Source organism: Mandrillus leucophaeus, unplaced genomic scaffold, assembly GCF_000951045.1.
Source record: "Mandrillus leucophaeus isolate KB7577 unplaced genomic scaffold, Mleu.le_1.0 Scaffold1, whole genome shotgun sequence".
NCBI classification, from domain to species: domain Eukaryota; kingdom Metazoa; phylum Chordata; class Mammalia; order Primates; family Cercopithecidae; genus Mandrillus; species Mandrillus leucophaeus.
In genome coordinates this window covers 12305080-12325552 of record NW_012098097.1, presented here as the reverse complement: position 1 = coordinate 12325552, position 20473 = coordinate 12305080, and the positions used below count along the sequence as shown (strand labels likewise).

The 20473-nt window shown below is 50.0% G+C and overlaps 1 protein-coding gene across 1 annotated transcript in view; it reads left to right on the top strand.

Moving 5' to 3' along the window:
* The window catches only part of USP36 (ubiquitin specific peptidase 36), a 51421-nt gene extending 31359 nt beyond the window's left edge, over positions 1 to 20062 (top strand). The window contains exons 11-21 of the mRNA XM_011989388.1: positions 1784 to 1924; positions 2492 to 2592; positions 3409 to 3550; positions 8679 to 9356; positions 10026 to 10156; positions 12273 to 12866; positions 13702 to 13916; positions 15958 to 16059; positions 16703 to 16818; positions 17184 to 17335; positions 17814 to 20062. Coding sequence (XP_011844778.1) covers positions 1784 to 1924; positions 2492 to 2592; positions 3409 to 3550; positions 8679 to 9356; positions 10026 to 10156; positions 12273 to 12866; positions 13702 to 13916; positions 15958 to 16059; positions 16703 to 16818; positions 17184 to 17315 — 2352 coding nt within the window. The 3' untranslated portion in view covers positions 17316 to 17335; positions 17814 to 20062. The remainder of the gene's footprint in view (positions 1 to 1783; positions 1925 to 2491; positions 2593 to 3408; positions 3551 to 8678; positions 9357 to 10025; positions 10157 to 12272; positions 12867 to 13701; positions 13917 to 15957; positions 16060 to 16702; positions 16819 to 17183; positions 17336 to 17813) is intronic.
* Positions 20063 to 20473: the final 411 nt, after the last annotated feature.

The window sequence follows — 20473 nt, the reverse complement described above, 5'->3', positions numbered from 1 at the left end:
ACTCCTGACCTCAAGTGATCCACCCACCTCGGCCTTCCACAGTGTTGGGATTATAGGTGTGAGCCATCACGCCTGGCCTAAACAGTTTTTTTTAATTAGCCAGTCATGGTGGCATGTGCCTATAGTCCCAGCTATTTCGGAGGTAGAGATAGGAGGATTGCTTGAGTCCAGGAGTTCGAAGTTACAGTGAGCTATGATTGTGCCACTGCACTCTAGCCTGGGCGACACAGCGAGACTGTGTTTCCAAAAAAAAAAAAATGTATGTCTATATGTTTTAGAGTTCCTAAACACATCTGTATGGACCCACAATGATGGCCATCCTGTTGTGTGGGCTCCGTGCTGTCCTGGTGCACGCAGCCTGCAGCTGCCGTGCTGGGCACTATTACTGCCAAGAATATCTGTGTGTGCATGTATATGTATATGTGTACATGTATGGATGTGTGTGTGTGTGTGCACATGTATGTATATATGCATGCATGTGTGTATATGTGTATGCACATGTGTGTGCATGTTTGTGTACGTGTATGTATGCATGTATGTATGTGTGTGTGCATGTATGTATATGTGTGCGTGTATGTATAAGGGCTGTATAGATGTGTGCATATATGTATATATGTGTGCGTATCTTTTCCTATGAAAAATTGTCAATTTTGGGAACACATTTTGACATGACCTTTCTTCTGATCCACTTCATTAAAAGTCTAACTTGCTGTAGCGGTTGGCTGTGTTAATTCAGCACTTTTATTTCTGAAGAGCTAAAATCCAGCACTCTCTGCCTTTTCTCCCACCAACAATGTTCCTGTAGAGTGGAGGGAAAGAAAAGGAGTGACTCTGCTCATTTGGTCGTTGGGAAGCAGGTGGTGAGAGAACTAATGTAGATGCTTGACAAAGACAAGAACAGATTCTACATCGCTTGATGGGACAAAAGTTTCCCATAGGCTGACTGGAGAAGACTCACTTCTCAGCATCTTGGTGTTTTGTTGTTGTTGTTGTTGTTTGTTTTGAGACGGAGTCTCGCTCTGTCGCCAGGCTGGAGTGCAACGGTGCGATCTCAGCTCACTGTAACCTCCACCTCCCAGTTTCAAACAACTCTGCTGCCTCAGCCTCCCGAGTAGCTGGGACTACAAGGCATGTGCCAACCCACCTGGCTAGTTTTTGTAATTTTAGTAGAGACAAGGTTTCGCCATGTTGGCCAGGATGGTCTCAATCTCTTGACCTTGTGATCCACCCGCCTTGGCCTCCGAAAGTGCTGGGATTACAGGCGTGAGCCGCTGTGCCTGGCCAGCATCTTGGTTTTTAATCATTGCCTGGGGGAGCTCCTGCACAGTGTTGCTGCACACCCAGTCGCCCCAAATTGTTCTTTTTCTTTTTTGTGGCGGGGCAGTTTTGAGACAGAGTCTCACTCTGTTGCACAGGCTGAGTGCAGTGGCTCGATCTCGGCTCACTGCAACCTCTGCCTTCCAGGTTGAAATGATTCTCATTCCTTAGCCTCCTGAGTAGCTGGGATTACAGGCAGTGCACCACCATGCCCAACTAATTTTTTGTATTTTTATTAGAAGTGGGGTTTTGCTATATTGGTCAGGCAGGTCTTGAACTCCTCAAGTGATCCCCCTGCCTCGGCCTCCCAAAGTGCTGGGATTACAGGCATGAGCCACTGCATCCAGCCCCCAAATTGTTAAAGACCAGCCAAGTTGGGCATTTTGTGTGGTTATGGATGGAAAGGGCAATTGATCTTTACTTTCAAAGTGAATCTTATTTGCCTTTTCCTTGATTTTTCAAACAGGATGTAGGCTATCCGGAATTCCTCAACATACGTCCGTATATGTCCCAGAATAATGGTGATCCTGTCATGTATGGACTCTATGCTGTCCTGGTGCACTCGGGCTACAGCTGCCATGCCGGCCACTATTACTGCTATGTGAAGGTGAGAGGCTTGTGTCAGTGCAGCTGCCTCCTGGGGCAGGTTTCAGCACCCATGCACATCCAGATGTGGCCTCTGTAGAACACTTTCTTTGTGAAGAGTAGTGATGTTTTGTAGTTGTATTCAAGTCCTCATTGTTGCCTCTGTGCATGGAGTGAAAAGATGCCTTTACGAAAGTGTTGCACCAGAACCTACTGTTCTCAGACTTGCAGTGAGACACGGAAGAGGCAACCACTTCTGGTGCCGTCCTTAGAACCCTGGCAAAATCTTGGTGAAAGCCACATGTAGGAGGGAGATGGCCATGGTGATGAGACTGCCTGAATGTCCTTTAGAAGGGACAGTTCCTATCTGTTGGGGCACTAGGAAGGAACTGGGACTCAAAGCACGCTTTGGGGTCACATTCTGAGTTATGAAAATGTTACACATTTTAATAGGAAATTGTTATGGTTGATTATTAATAGCATTTGGAAGTGTAGCAAGTAACAGATTTTTCATTCTCTTTTTAAAAAGTGAGGATAATGGGATGCTTGTTGATTGTTTTGTTTTCTGCAAAATTCTTGGCTGCTTCAGGCAAGCAACGGACAGTGGTACCAGATGAATGATTCCTTGGTCCATTCCAGCAACGTCAAGGTGGTTCTGAACCAGCAGGCCTACGTGCTATTCTATCTGCGGTAATAAACTCACGCCCTCCCCAGATGAGCTCACTCCCTCTGCTCTTTTCTTATACCTATGGGCCTCCCTAACCTTTTTTTGTTTGACGGTAATTGGGAATTCCACTGGAGGGGTTCGTCATGTGTCATGGAGACCGTCCATGGGGAAGAACCCTTTTTAGTAAAAGCTAGAGCCTCAGGGAAGGTCAGGACAGGATTCCATCTGCCCTCCCATGGATGCTGTTTTGAATGTAAATGGGAAAGTCACCATTTATAGTATTGCCCCAAATTAGAGGTACTGCTCCCTGGATGGTAGCCAGCCGATGCCCCTTCTTCTGTGGGGAAGCTGCCCCTGTAGGGCCAGGCTGGGAAGAACGTGTTTGTGGGGGTGCTGCCGCAGAGCTCCTCTGGAGGGGCCTTCTCCCGGAGCTGGCTGTCACTGACCTGGAGGCCGGAGACCATGGCAACTGAGGCATTTTCACTGCTTTGTACATCTCCGCTGAGTGCGACTGAGGTGTTCGAGGGGTCTCTCTTGCTCTCTGGTGCATTTAACTCTGATCTTGGAGGAATTCTGATCTAATTTGCCCTTACTCTGCTTATATTCAGCAGGTACCTGGGGCTGATCTCTCAGCCTCACGATGGTTGAAAGGCGAAGGGAGATTCCTGAGAAGCAGTTAGGAGTGGCAGTGTGTCCCCAGGCCCTGTTTCTGCCTTGCCCCGCCTTTAAAAATATTATAATTGTGACCTTGACCTTAACTTATTCTGATTCTCTCCGTTTCTGTAATGCCTTCTCAGCTTTAATAAGAGAATTCCCGACTTGTTTTCTTCCTTTTACAGAATTCCAGGCTCTAAGAAAAGTCCCGAGGGCCTCATCTCCAGGACAGGCTCCTCCTCTCTTCCCAGCCGCCCAAGTGTGGTTCCAGATCACTCCAAGAAAAACATCGGCAATGGGATTGTTTCCTCCCCGCTGACTGGAAAGGTATTTGTGAGAATGATGGGGCCAAAGCAACTGGTCTTGGTGCTCCCCACAGACCTCCTCACACTTGGGAAGTTGGCCGCAGTGGAAGGAGTTTGCAGGCAGTTTTGCACTATTCTAGTTGATGGGTTTTTATTATTATTATTATTATTATTAATTTTTATTTTTTTGAGATGGAGTCTTGCTCTGTTGCCCAGACTGGAGTGCAGTGGCGCAATCTCAGCTCACTGCAAGCTCTGCCTCCTGGGTTCACACGCCATTCTCCTGCCTCAGCCTCCCGAGTAGCTGGGACTACAGGCGCCCGCCACCACGCCCTGCTAATTTTTTTTGTAATTCCAAAGTGCTGGAATTACAGGCGTGAGCCACCGCGCCCAGCTGATGTTATTTCTTAAACTGGTCATCAGCTGACATCGGGTATAGAGAAAGAGGAGACATGAATGAGAAAATCCTGACCTAGCAAATTAGAACTGTCATTCACAGATCTGTTCTACTCATGAGACCAGCACCACTTACAGGTGCCATGACAGGTGTGCCAGGCAAACTTTCTGTGTGTGCTCTTTATTTCCTTTATAATGCCAAGTAAACTCTTTTTTTGGAGACAGTGTCTCATACTGTTACCCAGACTGGAGTACAGTGGCACACTTATGGTTCAGGGCAGCCTTGAGCTCCTGGATTCAAGCCATCCTCCTGCCCCAGCCTCCCTAGTATTCGGGACTACCAGTGCACTACCACACCCAGCTAATTTTTAAGTTTTGTGTAGAGACAGGGTCTTACTATGTTGCTTTGGCTGGTCTTAAGCTCCTGAGCCCAAGCAATTCTCCTGCCTTGGCCTCCCAAAGTGCCAGGATTATAGGCACCAAGCAAACTCAACCATAAGCATGTGGGAAAAAATATCCTTTTTTTTTTTTTTTCTTCGAGATGGAGTCTCATTCTGTCACCCAGGCTGGAGTGCAGTGACGCAATCTTGGCTTGCTGCACCCTCCACCTCCCAGGTTTAAGCGATTCTCCTGCCTCAGCCTCCCGAGTAGCTGGGATTACAGGCGCATGCCACCACACCTGGCTAATTTTTTGTATTTTTAGTACAGTCAGGGTTTCACCGTGTTAACCAGGATGGTCTCGATCTCCTGACCTCGTGATCCGCCCGCCTCTGCCTCCCAAAGTGCTGGGATTACAGGCATGAGCCACCGTGCCCAGCCTATCCTCACATTTTAACAGGGAAAATGTGAATCATTTGTACCAATGTTAATTTCTTGATTTGGATAATTCTACTGTGGTTATGTAAGAGAATGTCTTTGTTCTTTGGAAATACACATGGACATATTTTGGGGTAAAAGAACATCATGTCTGCAATTTACTCAAATGGATCAGAAATAGAAATATGTGTATGTGCATACATATATAGTCATACATATGTACACACATATATATACATACAGAGAGAGGATGATAAAGGTTACGTGGTTGCAGGTTAACCATTAGGAACTACCCTCTAAGTTACCTTTGTGTGTGTTTGACATTTTCTGCTAGAAGTGTTAAGAATTCAGTTTCACTAGTGAATTCATGAGCATTTTCCTCATTAGAACACAGTGATCATTTGAAGTGGGGTGGACCCTCTCTCGATGATTGTTTCTTCTTTTTTTTTTTTTTTGAGACAGAGTCTCGCTCTGTCGCTGCTGAGGCTGGAGTGCAGTCGCGCCATCTCAGCTCACTGCAGCCTCTGCCACTCTGCAGCCTCCGCCTCCTGGGTTCAAGCGATTCTCCTGCCTCAGCCTCCTGAGTAGCTGTGATTACGGGTGCCTGCCAGCACACCCTGCTAATTTTTGTAGTTTTAGTAGAGACAGAGTTTCACCATGTTGGCCAGGATGGTCTGGAACTCCTGACCTCAAGTGATTCGCCCAGCTTGGCCTCCCAGAGTCCTGGGATACAGGCATGAGCCACCGTGCCCGGCCTGGATGACTATTTTTGATGGATCATCTTCCTCTCCCTTTAGAATGAAGAGTTGAACCCCACACACAGGCAGTCAGGGCCTTTCACAGTCTGCAGGGGTTTTGGTCATTTACATACGTCTGTATTTCCCTTCACATTAAAGAAAATAGAAGCTGAAATTAGAAGCATGAGAATTGAAGTAGCAGTGAAATACATGATATAATTGCAAAGTTGGTGGTCACTGTAGCCCAGACTAGGAAGTTAGGAAGCAGCCTGGGCCAGGTACTGTGACTCATGTCTTTAATTCCAACACTGTGGGAAGCCGATGTGGGAAGATACTTGATCCCGGGAGTTCGAGACCAACCTGGGCAAAACCCTGTCTCTACTAAAAATGCAAAAGCTAGCGAGGTATAGTGGCATGTGCCTGTAGTCCCAGCTACTCAGGAGGCTGAGGTGGGAGGATCACTTGAGCCAGGGAGATTAAGGCTGCAGTGAGTCGTGATCACACCACTCCACACCAGCCTGGGCAACAGAGCAAGACCCTGTCTCAAAACAAATTTAAAAAGCAGCCTGGGCAACATAGATCCCCATCGCCATAGAGAATATTCAGTAAGCTGATGTGGGAGGATCACTTGAGCCCGGGAGGTTGAGGCTATACGCAGTGAGCCATGATCACGCCAGTGAACTCCAGGCAAGGTGACAGAGTGAGACCTTGTCTTAAAAAATAAAGGAAAGGGGGGCTGGGCACTTTGGGAGGCTGAGGTGGGTGGACTATTTGAGGTCAGGAGTTCAAGACCAGCTTGGCCAACATGTTGAGACCCTGTCTTTACTAAAAATACAAAAGTTAGCTGGGCTTGGTGGTATGCGCCTGTAATCCCAGCTGTTCAAGAGGCCGAGGTAGCAGAATCGCTTGAACCTGGGAGGTAGATGTTGCAGTGAGCTGAGATTGTGCCATTGCACTCCAGCCTGGGCGACAGAGTGGGACTCCATCTCAAAAAAAAAAAAAAAGAAGCGGCCTGGGCAACATAGACCCCATCTCCAAAACCCCATCTCCAAAGAAAAGTGCAAACATTAGCCAGGCGCGGTGTGTACGTCTGTTGTCCCAGCTGTTGGCAGGTTGAGGCAGGAGGATCGCTTAGGCACAGGAGGTCGAGGCTGCATTAAGCCATCAGTGTGCCACTGCGCTCCAGCCTGGACAACAGAATGAGACCCTGTCTCAAAAAAAACCCCAAAAATAAAGGAAGCCTCACTTGCCACAGGAACTCCACAGGCAGAGTGATGCCCGAGGGTGGAGGTTGGCTCAAGGAGAGTCCCTGTGTCAGGCACACCTGCGGGGGCGCTTCACTGACCATGAGCATTTTCATTACCAACGTGATTTTCCAAATACACTGCAAGCAGACGAGCCATTTTACTCTGAATGACATGGTGCAAGTTCTAGTGTGTATGGAAATGTTCAACCAGTGAAAAGGCTTTGGGTGCAGTGGAAAGATGAATTCCTTTTAGAAAACAGTATTAACAAAGAATAGAATGTAGGGAGCAAAACAAAACTCAGAAGAAAATAGAGGTAAATTCTTAACCTCTGGTAGAGGGAAGGAGACTTTGTATGCTTAAAATTGAGGGATAAAATATAGAAAAATTATGAATCGACTAAAATGTACATTTTTGTACAGAACTTATTACAAATACAAATGAAACAATAAATATTGTCAACAAATGGTTAACATTTGTAAACATAAGATCTCATTCAAATGGAGATCACTCTAGTGCACATGCAGAGAATATGAATGTTAAAGTGGTAATAGCCCAAACAAGTGTCAAATTAGCAAATGTTTTGAAAAATAGATGTTGCTGGAGTATAGTAAAAGCAGTTTGGCAGTTTGCATCAGATTTCACGAAAATATTTATAGCCTTGTAATTCCATTTCCAGAAAATTAGCATGGCGTACTAAGTACAGGAAAAGGTCAACAAATATTTTTTAAGTATAGACTATATACCAGACCCTTGAGTTGCCGGTGAGGGCTGCAGTGGGAACAAGAGAGATAAGGGTACAGCCTCACAGTTAAGCAGGGGAAGGCCGACATTCAGCATCTAAATACAGAATAATAAGTTATTTCTATGCAGTTGTAATAAGTGCTCTGAAGGGTAAAGGATACACACACATATACTGTACTGTATTGTTAATTTCAACAATTGGAGACAATATAGCTTATATAAATTAACCGTATAGTTAATATGTATCAGTAGTATATAGTATATATATAGTAAAATGTCAAAGACGGCCGACAGGCAGGTTGCAGTTGCTCAGGCCTATAATCCCAGCACTTTGAGAGGCCAGGGTGGGAGGATTGCTTGAGCTCAGGAGTTCAAGGCCAGCCGGGGCAACATAGCAAGACCTCCCCACATCTCTACAAAATAATAAAAAGTATTCGGGTATGGTGGCCTACTCCTATAGTCCTAGCTGCTTGTGCCTCTGAAGTGGGAAGATCTCTTGAGCCCAGAAGGTTGAGTCTGCAGTGAGCTATGATGACATCATTGCACCACTGCACTCCAGCCTGGGCAACAGAGCAAGACCCTGTCTTAAAGACATTTATTGAGAGTTATCGCCCATAAAGATGCTTGAGGTAATAGCATTAAGATAAAACTGGGACACAACTCTTCAGGGCAGAACCATTCAAAAGAAAAGACTTAAAGAAGAAAGCACTAGAATGTTAATGCATGATATGTTTAGGTGACGGGACTTTGCTAAATTTTTTTCCTTTATACTTTTTTCTCTTTCTCAAATCTTGATGAAAATGTACTGGTTTTGTAGTAAAGATGGCCATAAAGATATGTATTCAGGCCAGGTGCTGTGGCTCACACCTGTAATCCCAGTACTTCTGGAGGCTGAGGAAGGTGGATTGTTTGAAGTCAGCAGTTTGAGACCATCCTGGCCAACATGGTGAAACCCTGTCTCTGCCAAAAATACAAAAATTAGCGTTGTGTGGTGGTGCACACCTGTGGTCCCAGTTCCTTGGGATGTCACAAAACACCAGAATTGTTCAAAGAAGCCACAATGTCTTTACCAAGTGTCCACATAAATAATTTGTCTTGAGCATGCTAATCAGAGGCCATGCCCACTACTAAGATGCGTTGTGGCCTTAGGAAGGCGTGGCCCGACTGGGACTTGTCGCTTCCTCAGTTGTGTTTTCTGCTTTGCTCTCCTTAGCGACAGGATTCTGGGACAATGAAGAAGCTGCACAGCACTGAAGAGGTTGGCGTGCCCATTTCCAGGAATGGCTCCACCCTGGGCCTGAAATCCCAGAACGGCTATGTTCCTCCAAAGCTGCCCTCAGGATCCCCTTCCCCCAAACTCCCCCAGACACCCACACACATCCCGACTATCCTAGATGACCCTGGAAAGAAGGTGAAGAAGCCAGCTCCTCCACAGCACTTTTCCCCCAGAACTGCTCAGGGGCTGCCTGGGACCAGCAGCTCGAGTAGCAGCAGATCTGGGAGCCAAAGGCAGGGCTCCTGGGACAGCAGGGATGTTGTCCTCTCTACCTCACCTAAGCTCCTGGCTACAGCCACTGCCAACGGGCATGGGTTGAAGAGGAATGACGAGAGCACTGGCCTTGACAGGAGGGGTTCCAGCAGCTCCAGCCCAGAGCACTCGGCCAGCAGCGACTCCACCAAGGCCCCCCAGACCGCCAGGAGTGGAGCGGCCCATCTCTGCGATTCTCAGGAAACAAACTGTTCCACCGCTGGCCACTCCAAAACGCCGCCAAGTGGAGCAGATTCTAAGACGGTGAAGCTGAAGTCCCCTGTCCTGAGCAATGCCACCGCTGAGCCTGCAAGCACCATGTCTCCTCCACCAGCCAAAAAACTGGCCCTTTCTGCCAAGAAGGTGGGTGTGTGGGGGTCTCGCCACTGCTGTGTATCAGGAGAGCTCCAAGAGTTGCTTGGTTGGGGTTTGGAGGGAGTGAGAACATTGTCCAGGGACTTTGGCCTACCTCATGTCAGAGGAACAAAGTGTCTTTTAGTCATTCCCAACTATTTGCAATTAAAGAATGGCTATCCTGGGGTGAAGGGGTGTTGAGAGAGCCCTGATGATCTGGTGATACTCACGTGACTCATGGAGGTTTGGGCAAGGTAGCAGTTCCCTGTTTTCGCAGTAGGCGGAAGATCCTGACTGACCCCGAGGGAGGGTGAGCCCCACCAGCGCACTTCCCTAGCAGGGGTGGGACGGGCAGGAAGCGCAGAGCCGAGTGGGGTGCCCAGCGCGTCTGCAGCAGGAAGCTTAGAAGGCAGCCACGGCACGAGGATGTGATTGTTGTGCTGAGATTTTTGTTTAAAATTTCTTCCTTTTTTTTGTTTCTAACCAAAAATACTTTTCTGGTTCTTCTTCTACCATTCCCCTGCCCCTCACCTCCCCTTTTTGTCTTCTTCTGTCCCCTCATCTTTCTTTCTGGGCTCTTTTGTTTTTATTTTCATTTTTTGTTACTTTTGTTTTCCCTCTTCACTCACGGAAACCTTTTTTAGACCACCAAGTTTTTATTTATGTCGATAACTGCAGGCCAGCACCCTGTGGAGGGCGACCGGCAATGACCTCCGTCCACCTCCCCCCTCACCATCCTCCGACCTCACCCACCCCATGAAAACCTCTCACCCCGTCGTTGCCTCCACTTGGCCCGTCCGTAGAGCCAGGTAAGCTTCGGGCCGGGGCCTTCGGGGTGCCGACTGGTTCTCCCTGTGGTTGCGTGTGCTTGGCTGGTGAGGAGTTGGACGGATCACCAGCCTCACAGGACTGACAAAGCATTGGGCAGCCAGGAGGTACGGGGGGACGTCACCGACCAAGGTTCCCCTCTTCTGTGTTCCCCTGCGGTAAAGGAGCTTTGGGTGGTGAAGGCAGTTCAGCCTCTGCAGTCCCGATGTCTTAGTTCTGTCTTTGTTGGCGGTCTGTCTGTGACATCCATGTGATGACATGGTGTGCTGGAGACTGACCTGTCCTGTATCCCTACCAGCCCCATGACAGTACTTCCCAGTCGAAGAGAAAGGTGAGGTAAGGCCTTGGCGAGAGGCGTTAAGTGAGCTCGGAGTCCTGTGCATTTTTTCTGGGGTGTCTTGCTTGCTAGCATCATGTGGGTTAAGAACTGTCTCAGGGCTCTCGGGTTCCTCTGCACACACCTGCTAGAGATGCAGTCCCTTTCCTCTGCATATAGGCCTTGGTCCGCAGGGACTGCCTGCGTCTGTTGGGTGCCTCGAGTGGCAGGAAGTTGAGAGTCACTGGTCAATGGCTGTCTGGAAGCCGGTGGGAGTGGGGAAGGAAGCAGTGAAAGATGGGGTGAGCCATGAGGCGGCCTGTGGGGACTGTACTGGGGACCTTGGCGCTGGGTTCTAGTTCTAGAATCTCCAGTGCTGCATGAGGGTGAGGTATGACTGTACGTCACCCACAGCCTCTGCCTTACTCTCCTCTCACATACACACGCACAAAGACACTTCTACCCTATACCTAGCATAAGATTTGTGTGTGTGGGAGGGCCTTGAGTGTTTGGGTGTTTTTCGTTCCTTGCCTTATAAGCTTTTTTTGAAAAGATTCCAGAAGACAGGGTAATCAAACGTCGTGCGGCTGTCATGGCCCTTATAGTTTGTTTAGATGATGATGGGGGTCCCGTTTTCCTCAGGAACCCTGGGAGGTGGGCTTTGTGGTCGCAGCTCATTGACAAAGGAGAACATGGTGGTTCAGAGTGGGAAGTTAATTTTCCTAGGGACACATAGCTGGCAAGAGGAAGCTCAGAGAGCCTCACTGGGTTTGGCGCTAGATCCTGTCCCGGACATGCCTTGCTCATGATTCTGCTCTACACATCTGTGTCCCGGTTTCAGCGTCCTAATGATGCTAATGTGGAGGTGTCATTAGGGCCAGCTCAACACTTGCCTGCCTTATGAGGCTCATTTCCTGCTTGGGAACACCCTGAGACTTTCAGAGGTTGGAGAATAAATCTTCACGGGATCTTTTTTTCTTCCTTACCATTTATTGTTTAGTGAAGGCTTCCTCCCTTAACACATTTGTATTAAAGATTTAAAATATTAGCGCTCGCAAAAATATCTGAACTGCTTGGTGACAAGAAACTAAGGCATGGAACTATTCTTATTAACTTTGCCTTATTAAAAGAAAAAAAATCGTGTGTTGGCTTGCCTTTTTTTTTTTTAAATCTTAGGGATCAATTATTTTAAGTTCCGGGGTACGTGTGCAGGATGTAAAGGTTTGTTGCAGAGGTGCCATGGTGGTTTGCTGCACCTATTAACCTACCACGTAGGTAACTTTGCTTTTTTTTTTTTGAGACAAAATCTTGCTCTGTCGCCCAGGCTGGAGTGCAATTGCGCGATCTCGGCTCACTGCAACCTCTGCCTCCCAGGTTCAGGCGATTCTCCTGCCTCAGCCTCCCAAGTAGCTGAGATTACAGGCGTGTGCCACCATGCCTGGCTAATTTTTGTATTTTTAGTAGAGATGGGATTTTACCTTGTTGGCCAGGCTGGTCTCAAACTCCTGACCTCAGGTGATCCGGCCACCTCGGCTTCCCAAAGTGCTGGAATTACAGGCATGAGCCACTGCGCCCGGCCAACTTTGCATTTAAATAGATGTCGAATTAATTGTTAGCTTTCTTTCAAACTTACGTGTAACTTAATGTGTATCTGAAAACTGCAGGGCAAAAGCCTTTTCAGATTTTTAGGTGAAAGGGAGGGGAGTGAGGGTGAACAGAAGGAACAGCTCTGCTGGGTCTTTCAGAACATCCTCTCCCTGTTTTCCTGGCTGTCCCCACAGGGCTGTGTCACCTGCTCCCCAATCATCCAGCCGCCTGCAGCCCCCCTTCAGCCCCCACCCCACATTGCTGTCCAGTACCCCCAAGCCCCCAGGGATGTCAGAACCACGGAGCTGCTCCTCCTTCTCGACGGCCCTGCCTCAGGTCAACGAGGACCTTGTGTCCCTTCCACACCAGCTGCCAGAGGCCAGCGAGCCCCCCCGGAGCCCCTCTGAGAAGAAGAAAAAGACCTTCCTGGGAGAGCTCCAGAGGCTAGGCTCAGAGACGTGCCTCCCACAGCACATCAGGGAGGCCACTGCGGCTCCCCACGGGAAGAGGAAGAGGAAGAAGAAAAAGCACCCAGAGGACACAGCTGCCACCGCCCTGCAGGAGGGGCAGACACAGAGACAGCCTGTGAGCCCCACGCACAAGAGGCAGGGCCAGGCCCAGCTGCCCGCTGTCAGACGGCAGGAAGACGGCACACAGCCACAGGTGAACGGGCAGCCGGTGGGATGTGTTACGGACGGCCACCATGCGAGCAGCAGGAAGCGGAGGAGGAAGGGAGCAGAGGGTCTTGGTGAAGAAGGTGGCCTGCACCAGGACCCACCTTGGCACAGGTAAGGGCAGGAGCAAGGTGGCGTCTGTGTACCTCTGCCAAGAAACAAAGCAAAACCACAGAATCTACCTCTAACCCCACGTAGGTATGATCTGGAAATGTAGTCTGCTTTTGTGGTTTTCTAAAATGTGAATATGTGAGCAAATGTCTCCTCTGGCCCGTTGTGGTGGCTGACACCTGTAATCCTAGCACTTTGGGAGGCTGAGGCAGGCGGATCACTTGAACCCAAGAGTTTGAGACCAGCCTGGACAACACGGCAAAGCCCTTTCTCTACCAAAAACAAAAATTGGTTGGGCATGGTGGCACATGCCTGTGGTCCCAGCTACTCAGGAGGCTAAGATGGGAGGATGGGTTGAGCCCAGGAGGCGGAGGTTTCAGTGAGCTGAGATTGCGTCACTGCCCTACAGCCTGGGTGACAGCTAGACCCTGTCTTTAAAAAAAAAAAAAACAAAACACAAAAGACTCCTCTGATAAATACCAGTGGATTGGTCCTTGAAGTGACAGTGGTATGGACAGTAGTGTCCATCATTGTATGTGCAAAGCCGTCCAAGGATGCTGGATCAGGTGACCCAGGCCAGGCCAGACTCTGCAGTTTCATCAGGTCACAGTAGCCTGCACATTAGCCTCGACGGGCTTGGCTCAGTTAGGATGAGAAACATGACTGGTTTTCCCTCCATTGTCTCCATGGCTGCGTGTTGGGGGAAGAATGTTGCAGGGAGCTCCGTGCACTGGGTCACAGCTGGGGTGGCACCTTCTCCATGTTGCAGGCGGGAGTCTGTGAGCTCCTGCTCCCCTTCCAACTTGCTCAGAGCTGACTGCTGCCTCTCACTTCCCAGCAGCTGCTCTCCCATGGGTGATGGTGATCCAGAGACCATGGAAGAGTCTCCAAGGAAAAAGAAAAAGAAAAAACGAAAGCAGGAGCCACAGCGGGCGGTAGAAGAGGATGGGCATCTCGAAGTCCTGAGGAACGCCAAGCCCCGAGATGCTGCTGTCCCCGAGTCCAGCAGCCACACGCCATCTGTGAATGGCTGGTGTCCTGGAGACCACATGGGTATGCACTGGGCGAGGGGTTGGGGACCGCATGGGTATGCACCAGGGGAGGGGGTGCAGGACCACATGGGTATGCATTGGGCGAGGGGGGTATTAGGGAGTGCACAAGCTGAGAGCAGTGCCTCCTGCATCTGAGCTTGGGAGGGTCTGGGAGAAGATGTGGAGGTCCCCGGGACCCTGCCAACCTTCACTCCCCGCCCACGAGTCTGTTCCCTTGGGTGATGGGGTTGAAGCTTCCTCCTGTGTCAAAAGCATTTGACTGAAAAACCCCATGGGAGAGGTTACAGCACACATGAGGTTTAAAACATTCTGTGAACGCCAGTGGATCTTCTGATTCAAAGCTGTTCCTGTCTACAGCTTCTCATTGAATGACTCCCTGAACTCCCAGCCTGAGTTTTTTTCTGTGATGGTTGAACTTAGAAGAGTTGGGTTCAATCCTCCTCTCCCTCTATGTAGCTGGGCCTTTCAGAACATAGCATGGTGCGCTTGCTGTTGGGGACCTGTGTGCTGTGGCTGTCCTTGGGGCTGTCCAATTGGAGGGTCTTTTGTTTTCTTTAGGGCTGGCTGGGGCATGCCTTGGCAGGCACCTGCCACAGAACACCTTTGTTAAGTGAAGGGAAGAAAGTCTTGGCCGCTTGGTATAGCGGGCCGAGTTTGAGTGAGGCCTCCGCTGCAGTCTGGAAGGTCTGATGGCAGTGCATCCAGGGGCCAGCAAGACCTTAGAGACTGATTTGTATTTATCCAACTCTTAAGAAAGGAATTTATCGATAAAAATGAAATAGTATGAAATAAATTGCAAAATGCGGGTGCTAGCAAGTGCCAACCGTGTTTGCTGGCCAGCATGCTCTCAGAAGTACTGCACTAACATGGTGCCAGAGCCGTGCTCCGTGCCATCCTTGGAGCAAAGCGGAGTTGGCTTGTTAATGCAGGAATTCAAGGGACATCACTTGAGCACTTGTAGTGTGCCAGGGTCCATGCCAGGTGCTAGTTGTGTGTCCTGAGCAGTGCACCCTGCACTGCGCACTGGGGGCTGCATGGGCTCTGAGGGGGAACACCTGGCCCCATACACTCTCAGTCCTGTGCACCTGAGGAGAATGGCTAAATGAGCAGGGTACCAGGCCCAAGGGCAGGAGGCGCAGCATGTTGGGAGCAGGCAGGCTACTCTGCATGGCCACGTCCCTGGGCTGTGGATGAGATGGGAACTATGGAAGTCACTGTGCAGGGGCAGGGGACACTTAGCCTGGAGCTCACTGAGGAATTGGAGGCAGGGAGAAATGAGGTTAGATTTGTGTGAAGGGAGGTGAGTATATTCCAGGGGCTATGTGGCTAGCTGGCCAGAGGACTAGTTCAGAAAGGGTTTCTAGAACCCGATGAGGGTGGTGAGTGCTCTCCTGGTCCCGACATGCTGGGTGGACCTGTGCAGTGTTGCTGACAGGGACCAGGTTACCCCTGGACAGGGCTTAAGAGGTCGGGGTCCCTGATGGCAGCAGCCAAGCTTGGCCATTCCCCCCACCCCTGTGGTCGTCCAGGTGTCAGGCTGGTTCTGGGCCACGGGCCTCTCCCTTAGGTGAAGTGGGTTCCATTTAGATCTAGTTTTCGTCCCTCCCTCTGTCAGACTGAGGACTTACCCTGCTGGTTAAAGGGGTTTTAAGGGTTTTTTTTTTTTTGCTTTTTAGCTTTTTGTTATTTTCCATGTTTTTTTTTCATGAATTGACTTGGACAACCTTCTCTACTGTGTGAGATCATTAGTAAATTAAGCATGTAAGCATTAGTAAATAAACATTTAGGCTGGGCGCCATGGCTCATGCCTGTAATCCCAGCATTTTGGGATTACAGTTTGGGAGCACTTTGGGAGGCCAGTAGGAGTCCCCAGGAGTTTGAGACCAGCCTGGGCAACATAGTGAGACCCTGTCTTTAAAAAAAAAAAAAAAAAAAATGGCATCCACTTACTGTAAGTTCTGCTATAATTTAAGGTGTGTGGTTGCTTCCCCAGTGGGTTATTTTAAACGTCTGTAAATGTTTCTTGGCTCCTCCTCTTGCAGGGCTGGGCCAGGCCCCTCCTGTGTCTTGGAATGGAGAGCGAGAGTCTGATGTGGTCCAGGAACTGCTCAAATACTCATCTGATAAAGCTTATGGGAGAAAAGGTACTGGTTTGGAGACAGGACTTCTGTTTGCCTTTGATTGGTTGGTTTTGGAGGAGGGAAGGGTGTGGAATGGATCCTGGTGTACTGTGAGTGTGGAGGGCAGGCATCGCTCGGCTTTGAGAATGGGAAGAGGAATCTCAACACTGGCTGGAATCCTCTTTAAACCCTCGGCCGTGGCACGAAGGTGGCTTCCGTCCATGGCCCGATCCAGAACAGCTGCTTCTGAGGGTTGGGGCAGGGTGAGGAACCCAGCACATGCTGGGTCTTGGGTAGGGAAGGGGCAGAGTGACCAAGCTCTTCCAACCTAGGTAATGTCACTTCTTACTCAGAGCATGTTTTTATTCAGACTTCGAGGCCGAATATGACATCTTTGTTTCTCAGACGAGGGCGTGGTTTTAGAGAGAACTGAAGTCTGTGGCCGTGGTTTAGCGTTTAGCTAAGAGGGTGGTGGTGGGGGTTCTGTGCTGACCGACCACACACGGACGTCGAGCCGTCCTCCTCTTGTCCTTCTGTTCACCACAAGGTGGCACTCAAAATTGTTGACTAATTATGGGTAGACTAGTTGGTAAATGACACTCTTGAAGTGAAGCCTCAGGGTACCTGGGAACCTGCACTCGTGCTGAGCCCTGTGTCTGCCTGGTAGTTCTGACCTGGGATGGCAAGATGTCGGCGGTCAGTCAGGATGCTATTGAAGACAGCAGACTGGCCCAGACTGAGACCGTGGTTGATGACTGGGATGAAGAGTTTGACCGAGGGAAGGTATGATGTGTGATGCTGACCACAGGCTTGAGGTAGCAGGGCGGTGTGGCTCAGCTTAGGGCCGGGGCAGTTGGAGGTGGCGGCAGTGGCATGAAGTGGCTGAGCGCGAGAAGAACCAGGCTGCCCAGGCCTGTCTGGGCATGTGGCCATGGACAGGAAATGCATCCTTGCAGCTTCCGCCCCTTCATCAGTAGGGGGACAGCAGGGCGCTGTGCGCAGGGGTCACTGTGAAGAGTGGGTCTCCAGAGAGCTCGCGAGAGCCTGGCCTGTGTGCAGGAAGCTGGTGACCTGCATGCAGTATAGAGCCCCGTGGGCCAGGAAAGAGCCCTTTTTGGGAACTGTGATGCCTGTGATTCTTGGTCTAGGAAAAGAAAATTAAAAAATTTAAGAGAGAGAAGAGGAGAAACTTCAACGCCTTTCAGAAACTTCAGACTCGACGGAACTTCTGGTCTGTGACTCACCCAGCGAAGGCTGCCAGCCTCAGCTATCGCCGTTGACTGTGCCTCTGTGGAAGGAGGTTGGTTCCGAGGGCGTGGGTGTGCGGGTGAGGTGGGGGTGTGTGTGCTGTGTTTGTGTACAGGGGGTGTGGTGGGGTGTGGCATGCATATGTGTGATGCATGTAGGCTATGTATCTGGCACATGTGTGTTGAGTGGTGTATATCTGGTGTGGACGTGTCTGTGGTGTGTGTCCTAGTCACTTGAATGGAGAAGGGTATGTGTGGGATGCGTGTGTACAAGGGGGTGCATGTAGTGTGTATTGGGTGTGGGGTGTGTACACCTGGCATCTGTGGTGTGTGTCCTGGTCACTTGGAGAAGGGCGTATGTGGGGTGTGTGTGGGATGTGGGCAGTGTATATATCTGGCACGTGTCCTAGTCACTTGCAGAAGTGTGTGGGGTTTGCCAGCCGCATCGAGATGCCATGCATTGGGTTCCTGGGTTGGACTCATACCCAAGGATGGCAGTGGGAAGATTGTGGTCCCGTTTCTCTCTGTCAGGATTGCTGTGCTTTGTTCCGCAGCCTCCTGGAGACAAGGCGTCCCTTCCTGGGAGCTGTCCGTCTGGACCTGAGGGAGCTCTCTGTGTGGGCTCTGCTGCGCTGTGAGCCTGCCACGGTAGGAGCTCTCCCGGTACTAGTGTCCACAGACCACCCGACGTAGAGTCTTTGAGGCTTCTCTATATCGGAACCTCTTTGGTGACATTCCTGACCAGCCCTGCGAGAGAAACGACTGTGTGTGTGTGAGCAGAGGTGGCTGCACGCCTGCTGGACATCTTCGCCGGGCTGTGCCTTCTTGTGTTCATAGACGGTGGTCGGTGCTGGCAGAGGCTGCTCCCCCCCGGTTGGGGCTATCGAGAGAGTGGGGGACGGTGGCCACACGTCCCCCAGGTGATCTTCTGGTGCATGGCTGGTGGCTCTTGGCGAGCCATCCCTTGCTCCTCAGGGCTGGCGCCACTGTTGTGTCTCAGCCCACCCTCCCCTGCTTCCTCGGTGGGGCCCCTTCCACTGTTGGCCTTACCTGTCCTCAGAAAGGAAGAGCCGACTCCACCCAGCCAGCTCTCCCTTTTATGGAACTCGAGAGGGTGGCCCTACTGTGCAGCCCTTCCTTGTGAGTAACTCTCAACTGTCCTGGAGAGCAGAGGCTGTTTGGGGTCGGAGGAGGCCTCGGTATTACCTGCGAATACATCTGCTTTCCAGGCTGCTATTTATTCTGAGACGACTGTGCTGTAGCTTCCCTTGCAGCTGCAATACCCCACAGGTCTTCACTGAGGTGGAGGCCTTGGGGTAGAATTCTCCATTTATTTTACTACTTAATACAAAACATTTATTTTTGACCAGTCCTGTGGCTTCCATTAGCAATATGTTTCCTTTCCCAAATATGCAAATAGTGGCTTTGTTTGCTCAATTTTGTGAGTGCTTTGGAATTTAAATGATTGTATAACTCAAGAAGATTACTTTTCTATCTTGCTTAAGCTGTGCCTGCCAACTTGTAATTTAATAAATACAGGAAATCCTCAGAGAAGGTGATATTTTCAAGAAAAAGACAAAGGCCCTCATAGTAGTGGGAAGTGTGAAGGTGACCGTGCACATCCTTCCTTGTTGGGTCTGTCCCGGAGTCGTCGCAGGTGGAGATGGACGTGGTGTTGGACTTACATCTCCTTCAGTGTGGCTCTGCTGGGCCAGAGGCGTCCTGCTGTCCTGGGTGGCTGCCTCACTGTCTGCACCTCCTCTCCCTGAAGCAGCTTAGCATCCTGCCTTCACGCTTGGGGCCTGGGTGGTTACTGCTGTGTAGATGGAATTGCTTTTTTCATATGGGAAGATACATTTTTTTTTTCCCATGTGCGTGAGTGTCTCTTTGGATTTTCTTCTGTTTTCACGTTTCACTTAGAAGGGCAGGAGAGAATCAAGCTCCTGTGGCCACCTCTGTCCCAGCAGCAGTGAGTGGAGGTCTGCCTTGAGCTGGTCAGGGTGCCCTCTGCTCTCCTGCAGACCGATCTCTGAATGTTTAAAGATGAGGGCCCGGCTTCTGTGCTCTGGCTTCGTAACTTATCTGGGAGGGAAAGCACATGCCTTCACGGGCAGGGTATGCTCCTTTTCTTCTCGGGGTGGTGACTTGCATTCCTGTGTGAACTGTTCCCTCTGCCATGTTTTTCATGTGATGTTCTACAGTTGAAAATGTTAGTTGTCTGCTAGCACAGAATTTATCTCCTTTTCTTTCTCTTCTCTCCTCCAAATCAGTCTCTTCCCTTCTCCACTAGACAACTGTAAAACTTTTTCCTGAGGAACATACATTCGTTAACCCTTGGGCAGTGGTGAGCACGAGACGACTTTCTGCAGTGTTTATCAGTGTCGGGTAGAGTCACGTCCCTTCCCTCCAGAGAAGTCATCAAGCAGACAGGGAAGGGAAAGATGAGGCCCAGAAAAAAGATGAGTTCAAATTCTAGGTCACGTGCACGTATGTAAGTAAATATCGATAACCCAAGCCTATGTCGTAGCAGTCACTTGGTTGACTTAGGATCTGGGTCTGTTTAATTTTGTGCTTGGGAATGGAGCTGGAGGGAGTGGGGCCTGCGTACAGCAGCTGCCTCTCCTGGGTCCTCTCACTCACCTGCCCTGTGTCCTGGTTGCATGGCCATACCTGTCTATATGCAGAGGTCTGTGTCCCGTCCTCTGCACCTCCTCTTTAGGGGCCTGGGAGCCCCACATGTTGCCACGATCTTGGTGCAATAAAATACTCTGTTTTTGTGAGTTCTGGGTCTTTGTTTTTTCATTTGATTTTTTTTTTTTTAAAGGTACATCCCCACCAGGGTCTCGCTGATTCTACCTGTCCTGGAAGTTGAGGTTGGGCTAGGAGGGGCAGGTAGGTCCCTGCAGGGAGCCCAGTGTCCAGGAGGTTACATTTGGCAAGAGCAGCCCTGGTGAATGGGTGACCAAGAGGCCGAATGCACCACGGGGCGCAGGCGGGTTGCAGTGCATCGGGTCCTGTTGAGAATGCTGCTCTGTAGCTCTGTTACCTGATGTGTGTGGCTCCCCACTTCTCCCTTCAGCAACTTGGAAGCAAGCAAGCTTTCTCCACCCCAGGGTGTCCACCAAACACAGGGCATCATGTTTTCGCTTCTCTTTAGGGGCTTGGCTGGACACCCCAAAATGAGGACAGCC